The following is a 16,603-nucleotide window of genomic DNA, read 5'->3' on the forward strand; positions in this document are numbered from 1 at the left end:
TCATTTTCTCTCTCCCCCCCGGCTCTCTCTCTCTTTCGCGTCGTGCGCGCGGGGGCTGCGAGGTCGCGCAGATGGCTTAGGCCCCCCGCCGCTCTCTCTCTCCCCCCCTGAGAGAGAGAGCCGGGGGGGTGCGCGCGACCCGCGCCCCGCGCAAGCACGAGAGAGAGAGAGAGAGAGAGAGAGAAAGAGAGAGAGAGAGAGAGAGAGAGAGAGAGAGAGGGAGCCGGAGAGAAAGAGAGGGGGGGAGAGAGAGAGAGCCGGAGAGAGAGAGAGGGAGCTGGAGAGAGAGAGAAAGGAGGGTCCCACCGAAGCCCCGCCAAACGCGGGGAGGCTTCGGCCGAACTCACGATTCAATATATGTATAGATAGATACTTAACATGAATGCGTTTTATAAAAATAAATAAGTGTTAGAATAAATATTATTGTTTTGTGTTGTAATAATGCTCGTGTTCAACGGACGAATGCAGACGGTTGGATTTTAAGTGACATAATACTATAATACGGTTAGAATGCTTTATCACGTTTGGTGTACTAATACTTGTACATAGCAAAAAAAACGTGATCATTAAATTTTGGTTGATAGAATGTTGTAATAGGGTCAGAATAACATATCGTTTTAATATAAACACTTCCCGTAAAAACAAATAGGGATAAAAATAAAATTGGTATCCTTATGTATTGTGCTAATGCTTGTGTCCAACAGGAGAAAAAAAAAAAAAAGATAGTTGAATTTTGATAGTGAAGAGTACACGCTATATCACTTTCAATAAAAATAAAAATGAAACATAGGGGTAAAAAAAAATGTAACAACCTAATGTCATATTAATGCTTGTGTCCAACAAGGGGAAAAGAAAAAAATGGGCACTAAAATTTCATTTGTAGAATCCACTAATGGTGTTAGATTAACATATGACACTTAGTAGAAGTATTTTCTATAAAGATATAAGGTGAAAGAAAAAGGGTTAATGGATTACATGTCCCTGCAAACATAGTGAATTACAGATATATTCCTGTAAAGTTCAACTTTCGTAAGTTATTCCTACAAAAGTCCTAATGCATTCAGATACGTCCTTCTGGTTAGGATCCGTTAGAGAACTGTTAATATTTTAACAATAGAGTTGTAAAATGATAATTTTGCTCTTGCCCTCTTCCTCTTCCTTCTCTTTCTCTTCAGGCTACAGGGGCAGACGACGGCGGCGGCGGCGACGGCGACCTTGCGGAGCTTGTTGGGGTTGCGGCCAATGAGGACGAGGAAGAAGCGGAAGGCGAAAACGCAGCCGATGCCATCGGAGGCGCTTGTGACGACGGCCCATGCGGGCACCACGACGGCGACGACGATCAGATCATCGACGATGACGACAACGAAGAAGAAGAAGAAGGAGGAGGAGGAGGAAAGGAGGAAAATGAGGATATGGAGAAGAAGAGAGAGAAGGAGTAGAAGAGGAAGAGGAAGAAGAAGGAGGGTAAAATTATCAATTCACATTATTAATTAACCATGGTTAAGTATTTTAATTGTGGTTAACGAAATTTCTCTAACGGATCCTAACGGTAGAGACATATCTGAATACATTAGAACTTTTGCAGAAATGACTTATGAAAGTTGAGTTTTGTAGGGATATATATGCAATTCACTATGTTTACAGGGAAGCGTATGCAATTAACCCAAAAAAAAAATATTACTGTTTGGTATTGTATTAATACTTGTATTCAATGTAAAAAAAAAAGGGATATTAGACTTGTAATCAATAGAAAAAATAGGTCATTAAACTTATTATCGGATCATTAGCGCTAACCATTAATTCTAAAAGTTTGAGCGGTTAGAAATATGTAATTAATTTACTTAAAGTGTACAGATGTAGTGTTCACGGGTCTTGATTGTGACTGAGCCCATCCAGCCTTATTCAAATATGGCTCGGCCCACTTGGCCTCCTGCCGCAGGGCAGAATGCTGGTTCATTTAAGCCAACAATTTTTTCTTCAGCACCTACACAAATTCGCAACATGTGGAAAACCCGTGACCTCTATCTTTAATACTATTTGTCGGATTGTTGGCGCTAACTATTAATACTAAAAGCTAAACTTGTTAAAAATACGCAACCAATTCACTTAAAACGTACGAATACAACGCCTGCGGATATCGATTGTCACTCGGTCCATCCAACTTTACGTCACTTTGAACATGACTCAGCCCAAACTAATGTCATGCCATTTCAAATGTGACTCGGCCTATTCGGCCTCTCGCTACATGATAGAATATTGACTCATTTAAGCCAACACTTATATTCAGTAGAAAAAAAAAAGCTATTGAATCTCGCCCAATAAAATCCTATAATGTGGCCAAATTACTATATGACACTGGGCACCTCCCACAATGGAAAATAGGGGTGAAAAAAATATTATTTGATATTTTATTAATGCTCATCATGTTCAACAACTTAAAAATGGGTTATTGTATTTGGATCGATATAATTCTTTAATATGTGTGGTCAGAATACTATATGACACTTATATTAGCCTTTCCATTNAAGCGCTTATATTATAAATAGCATTTCGTTTATTTTTATTACAAATGAACTCAGCTGAAAATAAAAAGCGCTTATATTAAGCATCATATATTAATATGTGTGGTCAGAATACTATATGACACTTATATTAGCCTTTCCATTAGTTTTTAAGGCAAAAAAAATTTACTATCATAGTATTACAATCATATTAATATATGATGCTTAATATAAGCGCTTTTTATTTTCAGCTGAGTTCATTTGTAATAAAAATAAACGAAATGCTATTTATAATATAAGCGCTTTTTATTTTCAGATGTACCTCTAACATTTCTAAAAATAGATAAATGCTATTTGTACACTCCATCTACCCTAGGATAAAATTGCTTTAAAAAATAATATATAAAAATATACAGAGCATACTGAATTATAAATCATTTTGTGTCGGCTATCTAATATTTTAAAATTTTAATTTTACTATCCATTCTTTAAATTTGTTTGGTTTGAGTCAGTCAATAGCACTTTGACTCAAAATTTAAGTTAATTGTTTATTTTAATAAATTTATAGTTACAAGAATTATATAAAGTATACTAATTAAATATGTGAAGATAAATAATATATTTAAAATTTGAGGTCAAATTGCCCTTGACAGATTAAAATCAAATAAATAAAAAGATTGGATAGTAAAATCAAACTTTTGAAAAATTGAAAAGTCAACTCAAAATTGTTCACAATTCAGATAAATTCGGAACATTTTTTACCCAAAAGAAAAAAGAATCAGAAGTTGTAGGGGCAATTCAAAATAGCTTATAGTTGAGCGGGTATCCGTACATTTTCACCTTAATATAATAAAATAAAAGGAAAATCATACAAGGCAATGGATCCAAGAGCCCTTCGAAAAATCTCGATCGTGTTCGTCAGAGCCGTGGGGAAAAAGCCGATCCTGAAGGAGACTCTTTTTTTTTTTTTTTTTTTTTTAAATCCTTCTTTTTCAAGGTAAGAATCACTCTTCTCTCTCCTTCCCATCTCCCTCCTCCCAAATTTCATTTCAAGAATCATGGATTTTCCTTTTTCCCTTTTCTTTCTTTTGGGAATTGATCGATTTTGGCTTCTTGAGACATCTTTTATCAACAATTTGACACCACTTGGGTATAAATTTGTGATCTTGGTAGGTTTACTTAATTGAGTAGGGAAATTAAAGTAAGGAGAGAGTGTTCTTGACCAAGCAAAATCTAAATAATATAGCCTTAGGATTCCATTGGCAGGTTTGTACTCACAAAATGATGGGAAATTTGCATATCCCTGCCTAGGTCTTTGATTTATTGGCGCGTTTCGTGCTCAGGATTGGATTGCTGGTAGGATAAGACTCGATAGCGATACTGTACGGAGGAGGAGGGTTTAGCAACTTGGAGGCGTTGTGGATCAATCAATCATGCTTGGGATGGGATTAGTAAGTCCTAGAGATAACATAAGATTTAAAAAAGATTGGATTTGGATTACATCCACCCTACATTTTGCAACTCTCGACGTCCCCGAATAGTTAAGCCCTTACTTTGCCCTGGCATTGCTCTCTTGTCTTATCTTGGTCAATCTAATCGTGGGTGCCGAATGGATCCTACATGCATGGAGAGGGCGGATCATAAAATTGGCCTCTTTGGACTGATTTTGTCATCTAGGTTGAATCCTCTTTTGGGGAAACATTGTGCACTCAGTTAGTGTAGAAAATACTGCAGAGTTCCTATTAGCAACTTTCTAGTTGCAATTGCTTTAAGGACAAATGCCAACTGGATTATCATTCGCTTCGCAGTTTATTCTTTTTAGTGCCACAGTGATTGTTTTCTGAAGTTTGTTTGCTAACTTTGTTTTTTTTTTTTCGGTTGTGACCAAAAGTTTTCTCTTTGGCATTTTTATTTGTCGGTCTGACATTATAATTTGGTTTGTTTACTGTTGGGAATCAGAGGATAGAATTTAATTTCGAGAGAGACATTTTTATCTCAGTTATTGATTTGGTGAGATGAAAACAACCTGGTTGTTTGCGATTTTGATAGGTTATAAGGTGGGAGTAAACTTAAAAGGAAAATAGAAACAAAGGCTATCGTGTGAGCAATGAGAATAGCCTTAGAACATTATTGTACAGTTCTCCACTCACAAGATGATAGAAAAATAAGCACGCTCCTTTCAGAATTTGGAAATAGGAACTGTGGCAAGTGGCTGGATATATCTTTGCTTTAAAGGTCCCTTTGTTGTTCGGGATTGGATTGGATAGGATAAGATGAGAGACAGATAGAGCGATGTTGGGGGAGAAGTTGGATTTATTAGCTTGAAGGCGTTAGAGTCGTGAGAGTGTGCTTTTTCAAATTTGGTTGGGTGAAACTATCCCATTGTAATCAACCGGCCCCATCCCTATCGGTTGCGATTCCCGACGCCTCCAAATTGCTTATCTGTCTCTCTTTTCTAACATAGTTCTATCATCTTATCATGTCCAATCCAATTCAGGTGTCAACAGGGCCCTTTAAGAAATTAAGAATAATTATAAAAGGGAAGGAAAAGCAAGGAAAATAGAGTTTCAGGACTTGTATGGAGTTCAGATCATAAGATTGACCTTCTTTGGAGTAATTATGTTGTCTGTACCGAAGCTTCTTTTGGTGGAAATTGAGATAATCAATCACCAGGGAAAATACTGCAGAGCTCCTATCTACAATATTGTAGCTGCAATTGCAGCTAGGATAATGCTAAGTCAATGTCATTCACTGCTCAATTGTTCCTTTTGGTAGTACAATGATTGCTTTCTGAAGTTTCAGGAACTTTAAGGTTCCACTAAGGATGCTTTTAAGATTGATAAACTGAGAAAAAGCAAATAGCCCTTCCTTTATTCTTTTTGCACTATTGCTGTTTGTTCAAGTACATGTTAGTAATGCTTGTTTGTTTTACCATTGGGTATGTCTTATGTGATTACTTGAAAATAGATTCTTTATATGGTCATGGAATAACCTTTTATTCGCTTGTGTCACAATTTCATGCCAGACTATTCTAGAACTGATTTTGGCTTTTCTACAGAAGTATCTGTTAGCAGTAACAAAGGGTTTTAGTGCTTATTTTGTCAAGTAGGGAGCTGAGAAGAGTTAACTCTGATTTTGATTGCTATTATCGTGGAAGTGGTATAAGAAGGAACAGATGTAAACGCATTCACTAGTACTTGAATTTGAGAGGCTAGCTGAAATAAGATCCTCAGTGATGTAGTCGAAGCTTAATTTGATTTGTATTTCTAGTACTTTATTTATTTACTTACAGTGTGGAGGTTGTCTCTTTACAACCTAATTAAGGTTGCTTTGTGTCTTACTTGGTTTACTGAACTGTTTAGGTCTTGATTATTTCTTCGTCTGGATTGGTCGAGTCGTATGTTGGTTTTGGTGATTATAGTGGTTCTGAATCTTTGGTCGGATTTTCATATTAGCTTATTTCGTGAATGGAAGCTGATCGAATTAGATTTATGTGTTAATCTTCTGTTGATTCAAATCTCTATTTTTATTTTGTTGGTGCTGAATTCTATGTCTTAATGGTTTAATTAACTAATTTGAATTTCTGCTAATTCTGTGTTAGTGGTCCCTGCTTATGTGGTTATTTGGTGTTGCAGCTGCTGTACCTCTCCTCAAGTTCTAACTTCAAGCCTCTAGGTACTTTTACTGCTATACTTTAAAGCTGTTGTGTAGATCTTTTTAGGATTTTATAACTAGGTTTTCAATCGTTTGTTTCTTCTTCGTTTTCTCATCTTTCCCTAATTTTTTACCCATGTTTTCATCACTTTTTACTTTACTAACCAAAGTTCCTCTTTGGTGGTTTTCTTTTCTTGATTCAAGTGGGAAGTTTGTATGTTTTATCCAATATTTGGATAGCTTCACTTCATTGAGATGATACTAAGCAATGAAATGATACTAAGCAACAGCTGCTAGTCTGCTACAGTCACCTGTTAGGGTGCGTTTGGTTCTCGCTATCTTTTAAAAATTCCTAGTAATCCAATGGGAATAAAAAAATATGACGGTGTTTGGCTAAACGCACTAAGTAATCTAGTTGGTAATATTGGATTCACTTGGGAATAAGATTCACCCCAAAGTACTAATCTCATTCCCTTGAGGGAGGATGGGTATCTTCATATTAATGGATTGAGATAATCATAATATGTCTAATCTCTTTCTTTCTTCCTACCCGCCGGCTAATTGATATTATTTTTCTTTACACTCTAACCTTATATCTCTCTCTAAACTTATTTTCCTCTCTAAAATTCAACTTTTTTTTCTCTCTCTAAACTAAGCTTTCTCTCTCTCTTTTTCTAAAATTTCAACTCTCTCACTCCCTCTAATTTCGACTATATTTTTCTTTCTATTTTTTTAATTATGCTCTCTCTCTCTAACTTATACTCTCTCTCCCTTTTTTCTAAAAAGATGTTGAAACTTTTGGTAACATTATCTAAAATTAATTAAATAAATAAATTAATTAATTGTATATTTTTTGCAATATTAAATAACATGGCTAATTAATATTACCGTGCGAACCAAACACAGGAATTCCACATTCTTAGTAATAGGATGAATAGGAATAAGATTCTCGGATATCTTTTATTCCTAGTAATCTTTCATAATGCGAACCAAATGCACCCTTAAAGTATCTTGTCGGTATTGAGTATCATTTCATTGGAAGCAAAAGTAGGAGAGAGTGAGGAATGATTATCTTTATGCTTTGTTTTATATTTTACACATTGAGGGATTAAAAGAGCTGCTACACTTACTGTGTGATTTGGTTGCCGCTGACCTGCGTATGGTCTTGCAGAACATAGTTTAGGCTTTTCTTTTTCCCCTATTTTGTTTTGCCTAGTGTCTTGAAACCAGTCATGATCCTTGATTGAGAAGTAATCGTAGAGCTTTCTATCCATTTTATGTTGTTATAACTACTTGCACTCATGTTGTTCCTTGCTTTGATTTTCTTATTTTAATCAGAGTTTACTCTTCCTTTCTTCTTCTGGCTTTTATGATATGATGTGAAATCTCTGTAAAAATGTAGAAAAAGGCTAGTTCGCCACTTTGAATGAAACGAACATGCATACGGTTTATTGTTTCGTTTCACATGATCATGGATTTCTTAAAATGATAGCTCAGTTCGAATATAACTTCCGCTTGGGTATTATTCATGTTAGTAAGGATATGTATTCTTAATTCGCCGCATTTGCTGACTTACATATAGCCAAGGGCGTGTTTGGTTCGGACTATCCTGCCAAGATTATAGGCAATCATGTCAGGCTACGTTTGGTTCATTCGGTCTGTAATCTGGTCGGTAATGTAGCATTACAAATGGTGTAGCATTATTCTGAAAATATTACCAAGCAGGAGGTGGGTATCTCGTATTACTGAGGTCAGGTTATCTTGCATGTTATATAAAATTACAAGTTTACCATTTCAATACGTCATTTTAAAACTTTACTTTAAAATTTTGAATTGTCAACTTTTAAATTTTAAATTTCAAATTTTAAATTTTAAAATTTTATATTTTAAACTAAATTTTAAATTCCAAAATTTAAATTTAAATTTAAATTTTGAAATTTGAAATTATATTCTGTATTTTAAATTTTAACTTTTAATTTTTAAATTTTAAAATTTCACATTTATATTTTAAATTAAAATATTAAATTTTATATTTTTATTATGATTTTAAATTTTAAATTTAAATTCAAATTTTGAATTATTTTAAAATAAAATTTAGTAAAGAAATTATTATTTGTAAATAGTAAATTTTTTTTGCCAAATATGACCGTAATAAAGGTAATTTTGGAATCGATTACACTTTATAGTAAGGATTATTGAATTTTATAAAATGAACCAAACATACTAATTCTATATACATTGAAAGTCTGTAATTCAGTATTACATTACTGCATTAAACCAAACGTAGTAATACAGCATCAATAGTAATATGATTCAAAAATCTTATATACCTAGTTATGTCGAAGTAACCTATAATCCTACATAACGTGAACCAAATGCGCCCCAAGAGCTAAATGGTCTTCCTTTTAACTTATCAATCAATCATCATCCTAGAGTCTTATAATTAGAATCTTTGTTTTCATTCAAAGGAAATGCTAAGCCGAACACCTAGGATGATATAATGGAGGACCTTCATTGTTGTCATAGAAAATTTAATGTATACAGGTAATGGATTAGCGGACTGTCTAATGTTGTCATGGGATCTTTTCTACTCATGAGTGAGAGTTCTATTGATTAAGTAATCCCAATTTTGAGACTATTAACTTGAAGAATTAAGATTATTAGAACTTAACAACTCCCTTCATGTCAAAACTGTTGGGTTAGTGATATCAAATTCACTTATTAGCCTAATTGGTTTTATTTTGGGTTTGGTTCAACAACTCATGTAATGGGCTAGTTAGTAATTAGTTTGGGCTTTAGTTGACCTATTTGGTATATTAGGCCAAGTGATGTTAAGAGAGATTCTCTTTGGGTTTAGAAAGAGAGAGTTCTCATTTGTTTTGCTCTCTAGGTTTTCCTTTTCTTGAGATAGAGAAGAAAGGTGTAGAGAGGGTTGGAGAAAGAGCTCTCTTGTTCTTTTTGCTTGATTCAAAAGCTTCCAAGCTTGATTGGAGGAATTCTAAGAGGCATTTCGAAGTGGGTTTCGTGGATTTGGAAGATGCTTAGATGAAGGTGTAGTAAGAAGGATTTTTTTCCCAATTAGAAGGTTGCAAGCCCATTGTAATAGAGTGGTAATCTCTAACCAAATCTTGTAATCTCCTCATTTGATAGTGGATTTGATTTCTCCGTGCCCGTGGATGTAGCCCGGTTTGGGTGAACCACGTAAATCTTGTGTTGTTGTTGTGGTTGTGCTTGGATTTTTCTCTTTCAACTTCATTTATTCCAATCTTGCATATCTTGGTTGTGGATAATTTAGATACATCACATTTGTCTACTAGTGTGATTAGTATCTTGATAGTGAGGGATCCGTCATTAGCTCACTACAAAAACAACCTACGTTGTCATCACGGTAGGAAAGATCCATCTCTCACTCTGTAATTTGCTCCACATCCAAGCATGTATGGTACAATATCTTATTTAGCACACATTTTCTTGTTTTGTGAAGTGACTTTCGGGTGTTAGTTGTTGAGGTCCAATAAATGATATCAAAAAGTGAGTAGGAAGGACATAAGCAATCCCAGGTTTTCAAGATGTGATAAATCATCTTATTGGTTGAATTTTTGCTGCCTAAAGAATTGATGCTATTAGATTTTGCTGTCAACCAATATTCACACCCTTATGCTACAATCACTGCAGAGAAGAACCTCCATTCAACTTAAGCTATCACCTGAACTCATTTAGGCCTTGAAAGTTCCTTTTCTTTAGCTTGCTTGACTGCATGAAGTGAAATGAGCATAAGTAAATGCATGTAGTCTTATACTAGTAAGGCAAATGGGAAATTATTTTTTATTATAATACCTCTCGTGAAGTTTCTATATTTCATGATATTTTTTTTCTTGTAGTACAAACTATTTTTTGGGGCTTGACATTACTCTTTGAGTTATGATGTCTGCTTGGTCAAATAATATTTAGGAGAAAGAAGATGAAGTTATAAAAATTAAAAACAAATTAAGGTGATGTGAGGGTGTAAGTGTTTGCGCAATATACATAAGAAAATCTCACTACAGAAGATTATGGTATTGTCGTGCGGCCTCACAATTTTTTATTGTTACATCAATTAGATGTGCAGATAAGTCACAATGCCGAATATTATTGAACCTGTTGGCTTTTTTTTATTCCCAGCTCTTTCATTGGATTCTTAGTACGTTTTTTTTTTCTTTTTTGGGCTGTCGATTACAGCTTTTCCGTGGCTTGCAGTTTGGTCTCTAAATGTTAACACAATTTTTAGGGATGTTTTATTTCATAAGGGCAGTCTTTTGTTTATAATTCCCCCAGCAGTACTTGACAACTTTGAATTCCCCATTCAGAGAAAAGATTGATACATTTAGGATAAATTGAACTTTTTGAGTTTTGGATGTTCGATACCTGAAGTTTTGGAGGTGTTTCACTTTAGTCCTTTATCCGCATCTACTATAAGAGGAAAAATTATCGCCCACCAGTTCATCATAAATCCATCCGGCCCCATAATATCTCAGACTTTCAGTCCAACCATCTAATTTCTAAGTTAAAAAAAAGAGAAAAGATTGCAACTCAAAGGATAGTAGGAATTGAGATACAAGATGGGATCGGGAGCCGATGGATGCATGTTGCATGGCTGTGTGTAACTAACCAGTTGCAGGGTGGGAGTAAAGTGAAACACTTTCAAAATTTTGGGGCATTCAACTTAAAAGTTGCAAGGACCAAAGTGAAACTCAGCTAGAAATCAGGGACGATAGTGCAAAAATGACCATTTAATATTTATATGTTATCCCTCATGGGAAAGTCCAAGTTGGTTAGCAAAGCTTTGAAACATTCCAAGCTTAGAAAGTATATGCCATGCTGCATCTTCTTGTTGTGAAAGAAATCCTATTCCTGGAATGGTCATCATGTGCACATGCATATGTCATCACACTAGTTTGGCATGTTAGTTTCCTCTCAATCTAAAATGTTAAATTTCTAGATGGATAAAGTATGTTACTATTCCTTTTCTTATGGGTTTGAATCCTTCTCTAGATCTTAATTTTCTTGTTCTAAAAGACAGGTAGGTAAAAAGGCTTCGATTCAGCGAAGCTTGCACTGGTGTTTGTGGTTTCCTCTAATTTTTTGATGTGAGAGGGTTCCCGATTCGTTCTTCGGTCAACGTCGAGGATTCCATTCACAAACACCTACATTTATAGGAGGATTCAAACTCGTACTTATATAATCTTCTGAGCTTTTGGGTGATGAGAACAGAAGAAGAGAACTTCGACATTGTGGAGGAGATGAGCAGACGGCATCCGAAGTTCGAGAGGCGGCTTCCGAAGCGGATCATCCTCATGAGGCACGGCGAGAGCCAGGGGAACTTGGACATGTCGGCCTACACCACCACGCCGGACTACCGGATCCCCCTCACGCCGCTCGGGGCCGAGCAGGCCCGCGCGGCGGGGCGGGGCATCCGCGAGGCCGTGTCGGAGGGCGGCCGCGCCCCCGGCTGGAAGGTGTACTTCTACGTGTCGCCGTACGAGCGGACGCGGTCGACGCTGCGGGAGATTGGGCGGGCGTTCCCCAAGGAGCGGATCCTCGGGGTGCGGGAGGAGTGCCGGATCCGGGAGCAGGATTTCGGCAACTTCCAGGTGGAGGAGCGGATGAAGGTGATCAAGGAGACGCGGCAGCGGTTCGGCCGGTTCTTCTTCCGGTTCCCCGAGGGCGAGTCCGCCGCCGACGTGTTCGACCGCGTCGCAAGTGAGCCCCCTCCCCCTATTCGCCCTCCTCCTCCACTATCATCACTGCTTTCACTGTTTCATTCATTCGACAACGTAAAGCATCGGTACCTCCAGGTTTTATGGAGTCGCTGTGGCGGGATATCGATATGAAGAGGATTGATCAGGACGAGAACTCGGAGACGAACCTCGTGATCGTGTCGCACGGGCTGACGACGCGGGTGTTCCTGATGAAGTGGTTCAAGTGGACGGTGGACCAGTTCGAGCGGCTGAACAACCTGGAGAACTGCGAGTTCCGGGTGATGCAGCTGGGCCCCGGCGGCGAGTACAGCCTCCTGATCCACCACACGCAGGAGGAGCTCGAGAGGTGGGGGATGTCGCCCGAGATGATCGCCGACCAGCAGTGGCGCGCCACCGCCAACCGCGGCACCTGGAACGAAGACTGCTCGTGGTACCTCACCTCGTTCTTCGACGGCCTCGAGGATTCGGAGGATCCGGACGGCGAACGAAACGGCGAAAACGAGTTGTGAAACACGCCAGGGACGTCGATCCGCAGTTTTTTAGGTTTCCAGAAGAGAATTTTGATGTCTTAGATTCATTTTGTACAATATAATTCATAATAATAATGGGATAAAAAGAGCAAAAATAAGTTTGACTTTGACCATTGATCTTAACTGTAGTTTTGGCACAGCTGCCTCTTATCTCTTCATAATATATATCCAAACAAAAAAAAGGAAATATATGTTTAAATGATTATACAAAATATGTCACAGTGTAGTGCTAATTTTATCAGTAATTGGTTACTCAGAAAAGCGTGAAAATTTATTTTCTGAGAAAATTTTTTTCATAGAAAATATCTGTTTTTCATAGTTTTCGTTTTTCGGATAAAAAACTTAAAAAAACGAAAACACTTTTTTTTTCATAAAATTTGGTAAAAAAAAGAAAACATCAGGAAAACTACTTTGTCTTGATAGTAAAAGGAAATTATTTTTTAAAATATTTTTTTTTNATTACCTATCTCAAACTCTCTCTCTCTCTCTCTCTCTCTCTCTCTCTCTATATATATATATATATATATATATATATATATTTAGTGTGATTTGACCTGTATAACCGACATGGCATTATGGGATTACTAGCGTGGAAGTTGTTTATATGGTTCTAATCTTTTATTTTGAAAAAAAATAATATTTTGTTTATAAATAAATTTTACAATATTTTATAAACGGTATGGCATAATTTAATAGCTGAATTTCAACCTTAAAAATATAAGTCATATTTACCTTCTCGTGATTTACACTTTTTCACCAGCTAAATACTGCATATATACTAGTTTGTAAAATATTATAAAAATTTGTATTTAAGTATAGCATTACTCATTTTGAAAGTCCCACACAAAAATTTGGGTAAACTTTAAATACCACTCATGTGGTTTCGCAGTTTCTCACTTTAGTACCCTGTGTTTTAAAGTGTATCAAGTTAGTATCTTGTAGTTTTATTTTTCTCTTTTCGTCAGCTTCTTCGTTAATATTTCGTTAAATTATATACAAAAAATTTTAGACTTTGTCACTTTAGTACTCTTTAGTTTTGACTTTGTCACTGATTTAACGAAAAAAATTAGTCCCATCGATAATAAAAAGATAAAAATGAAATCATAGGTTACTAAAATGAGATAGTGTGAAACCACATGGGAGGTATTTGAAGTTTTTCCTAAAAATTTGAAACTCCTAACTCTTAATAGCACTGATAATCACAACCAACTATTCCAAGTTGTTAATTCATCCTCTTACCAAAACTATATATCAGAACATAAATTAGATATTTTTTGTGAATCACTTTCATAACGCATGCACATGACGATTCATACCAAGTTGTTTTTTAAAATTAAATTACAACTTAAATACCAAATTTATACTACTTTTATAGCATCTGATTTAGCCACTACATTATCTCGAAAATATGATATGTTAATGATTTTGATCCAATGTTATATTTTAGAGATTGTCAAGTAGGCTACTGTCTAATTAATTACCGCATCATTCTTCTATTATAAATGTAACCTTTAAAATATTAAAGTTTGGTGACTCGATCGTAGAAAACTGAAACCTGTAATTTACGTGACAAAGCATTATAACAAAACTTAGTACTCCAGGATTTATTTAACTGAACCTAAAATGCATGCGATCTTTGTATATGAGTGGATCTAAAGTTGAGAGTCAACTAAATCATTTTGAAATCAATTTTGTTTCAAGATCAAATTTGCTCAACTTATTTAATTTGCACCACCTAAACAGTCATTTTATTTGGTCTGATCAGTATGTACAAAAGTTAACATTGATAGTATTTTTTTTTTTTTAATATTGTCAGAATAGGTACAAATGAATACAAGAAATGAATTAGATAAAACAATATGCAGAGTATAGAAAAACTGGACCCAAAAATATATTATATATCATTTGTATATTTTATCTAATAAGCATTTATACCTTTTGCTTTGGCAATAAAAAAAAAAAAAAAGAGTAACTCTCAAGTTTCAGTGAGCATAGACCCACAAAAAAAAAGAAAAAAGAAAAAAAAAAGGATTAGTACACACTTGAGTCAAACATGCTTGGTAATGGATTGAGCTACAGTCAAACCTAAGCTACATGTGGATATAAGGTTAAACAAATAGACTTCTTTTTCTTTTTTTTTTCAAATTTATCCTTAAAAAAATTATATTTAGCTAAACCATTTTGTTAAAAATTTACTTGACCAAATAATTCTATTTTCTCTAACTCAGCGTCAGAATGAACAATAATTGAAAGATGATGAATAGTTCACCGTCTCTAATAAAACTTAAAAAATGATGAATTATTTATCATCTTTCTTTTCAGAAAAACAATTAATGAATGATTCATCTATTTTTTAAAAAAAATTTAACAATTAAATAAAAATTATAACAAATCATCACATGCAAAACAGTGAATAATTCAACGTCTTTCAAATTTTTCCTCACCTAAGCGAAGTTTATATAAGTCTTGTGTGTTTTTATGCAGAAAGAAAAAAAAAAAACTAGATTATGAAAAGCTCCCTTGCACTTTAGCGCTCGTCTTAATTACCCTTGATGTAAAAAATTACATAAATTATCTTCTACGCTTTGTCATTTATCTCAAATTGGCCCAACTATTTGAAATAATTGTTGAATTCAGCTATTAAATTTTGTAAAAATAAATTTGCAGATAAAGTTATCTATGAGTAATGTTATAGGATCATATAACTTGAATAAGTTGCTAAATAAATGATTAATTTTGATATTATTAGCAAAATTAGAGATATCATTTATCTAAACTTTTTGTATATTTTTTTATTTGCAAATTAAATGTATTTTGAGATGTGCAATAATATGATATGCCAACTCATTTTAATTAAGTTTTACAGCCTTATTTATTAATTTTTTTAAAATTTTTGAATTTGTTTAAGATGATGCTAAAGGAGTTTTCGGGCTACTAATTTTATAGAATTTTTTAATTGTAAGAGTAAATAGCCAAAATTTTATTTATAAAACTAAACTTAAGGATGAATGATTTATCGGTTTTACCAAATTTATATATTTTTTATATTAAAACTCTGAAAGATGTATAACATTAAACATTAAAAATAATTTTATTCCTTTGAAAAGCGGTAAATAATTTACAATTTTTAAAAAGTAGTGAATTATTCACCTTATAACTCTAATTTTATAGATGAAATTTTTAAAAGACTATTTATATAATTGTAATATTTTAAATCTATTAATAAAACAAATGGTTAAATTGTGTAATAATAATTAATGGAATTTTAAATGTACATTGGGACTCAAAGTGCTACAGAGCCTTTTATAATTTAGCCAAAGTAAAAAAAAACCGAAAGCTAAAATATAGAAAATCTTATTATAAATATTCGCCTTTTCACTTTTCTCACCTACATGTTGTCCTTTTAAAATTTAAAAAATATTTTTAGGAGGTACAGCGTTAATTGAGAGAGTAAAATGACTAAATTATCCTTACTCATTTTATAGATAAAATAATTTTTAATATATTTTTGTCATTTTAAAGAATATTTTCGGTATAAATTATAAGAAATAGACGGAACAGTGATGAAACTTAATGGAGGGGGGCTAAATGCAATAATTCGAAATGTTGAGAGGTTAAAATATAATTTTTTAAAATTAGAAAGAAAATGTAAAAAAAAAAAAGAGTATTTATAATTTTTTTTGTTTTGAAATTTATCTTAGAAAAAAAAAAAAGAAAAAAAAAGAAAAGAAAAGAAAAGAAAAGAAAAAAAAGAAAAACAAAAAAGAACTTGTGAAAACGAACCCAGTGCCCCGACCCAGATTTGGAGTCATATTAATACCTCTTAACCTCGTAATCATTTGGCCACTGACTCCATTCTCGGGCCACCTCCTCCCCTTCTCTCTCTCTCCCTCTCTCTCTCTCTCTCTCTCCTTTCTCTTCTCTCTCTCTCTCTCCTCTCACCCCCCAATTCCCTCTCCCTCTCTCTCTCTCTCTCTCCTCTTTCTCTCTGCGTCTCCGTTCCCAAATCCCCGGACTTACCTGAGGAGTGATCGGATCGGAACCCTAGAAGGAGAAGTCGACGGAGGAGGGGGTTTGGGAGGGGGGAGAGGAATGGCGGCGGGGGGGGGGGCGGGGGCGGAGATGCTCGGGCAGCAGACGGTGGAGCTGTCGGGGGTGCGGCGGGCGGCGGAGGAGTCGT

The 16,603-nt window shown here is 34.9% G+C and overlaps 1 protein-coding gene across 10 annotated transcripts; it reads left to right on the forward strand.

Moving 5' to 3' along the window:
- On the forward strand, positions 3,363 to 13,682 carry LOC109728112 (phosphoglycerate mutase-like protein AT74H). 10 transcript variants are annotated; one of them, XR_002220919.1, is made up of 5 exons: positions 3,363 to 3,498; positions 6,103 to 6,176; positions 11,406 to 11,894; positions 11,990 to 12,501; positions 13,618 to 13,682. XR_002220919.1 is itself a non-coding variant. In XM_020258426.1 (4 exons), the coding sequence occupies exons 1-4, from the start codon at positions 3,380 to 3,382 to the stop codon at positions 12,400 to 12,402; spliced, it is 1,095 nt and encodes a 364-aa protein (XP_020114015.1). In that variant the 5' UTR covers positions 3,363 to 3,379; the 3' UTR covers positions 12,403 to 12,536. The 10 variants fall into 10 exon arrangements, 9 of the variants coding, with proteins under 9 accessions (XP_020114015.1, XP_020114024.1, XP_020114023.1 ...); XM_020258426.1 differs by lacking the exon at positions 13,618 to 13,682 and having other exon boundaries at positions 11,990 to 12,536; XM_020258435.1 differs by lacking the exon at positions 13,618 to 13,682 and having other exon boundaries at positions 3,411 to 3,498; positions 6,137 to 6,176; positions 11,211 to 11,894; positions 11,990 to 12,536.

This window comes from Ananas comosus, linkage group 23, assembly GCF_001540865.1.
Source record: "Ananas comosus cultivar F153 linkage group 23, ASM154086v1, whole genome shotgun sequence".
Lineage (NCBI taxonomy): Eukaryota > Viridiplantae > Streptophyta > Magnoliopsida > Poales > Bromeliaceae > Ananas > Ananas comosus.

Coding starts and splice junctions, on each gene's coding strand:
- LOC109728112 (XM_020258426.1), top strand. CDS start 3,380: ATGGATCCAAGAGCCCTTCGAAAAATCTCGATCGTGTTCGTCAGAGCC. Junction 3,499..6,102: donor TTAAATCCTTCTTTTTCAAG/GTAAGAATCACT, acceptor ATTCTGTGTTAG/TGGTCCCTGCTTATGTGGTT. Junction 11,895..11,989: donor CGTGTTCGACCGCGTCGCAA/GTGAGCCCCCTC, acceptor CGGTACCTCCAG/GTTTTATGGAGTCGCTGTGG.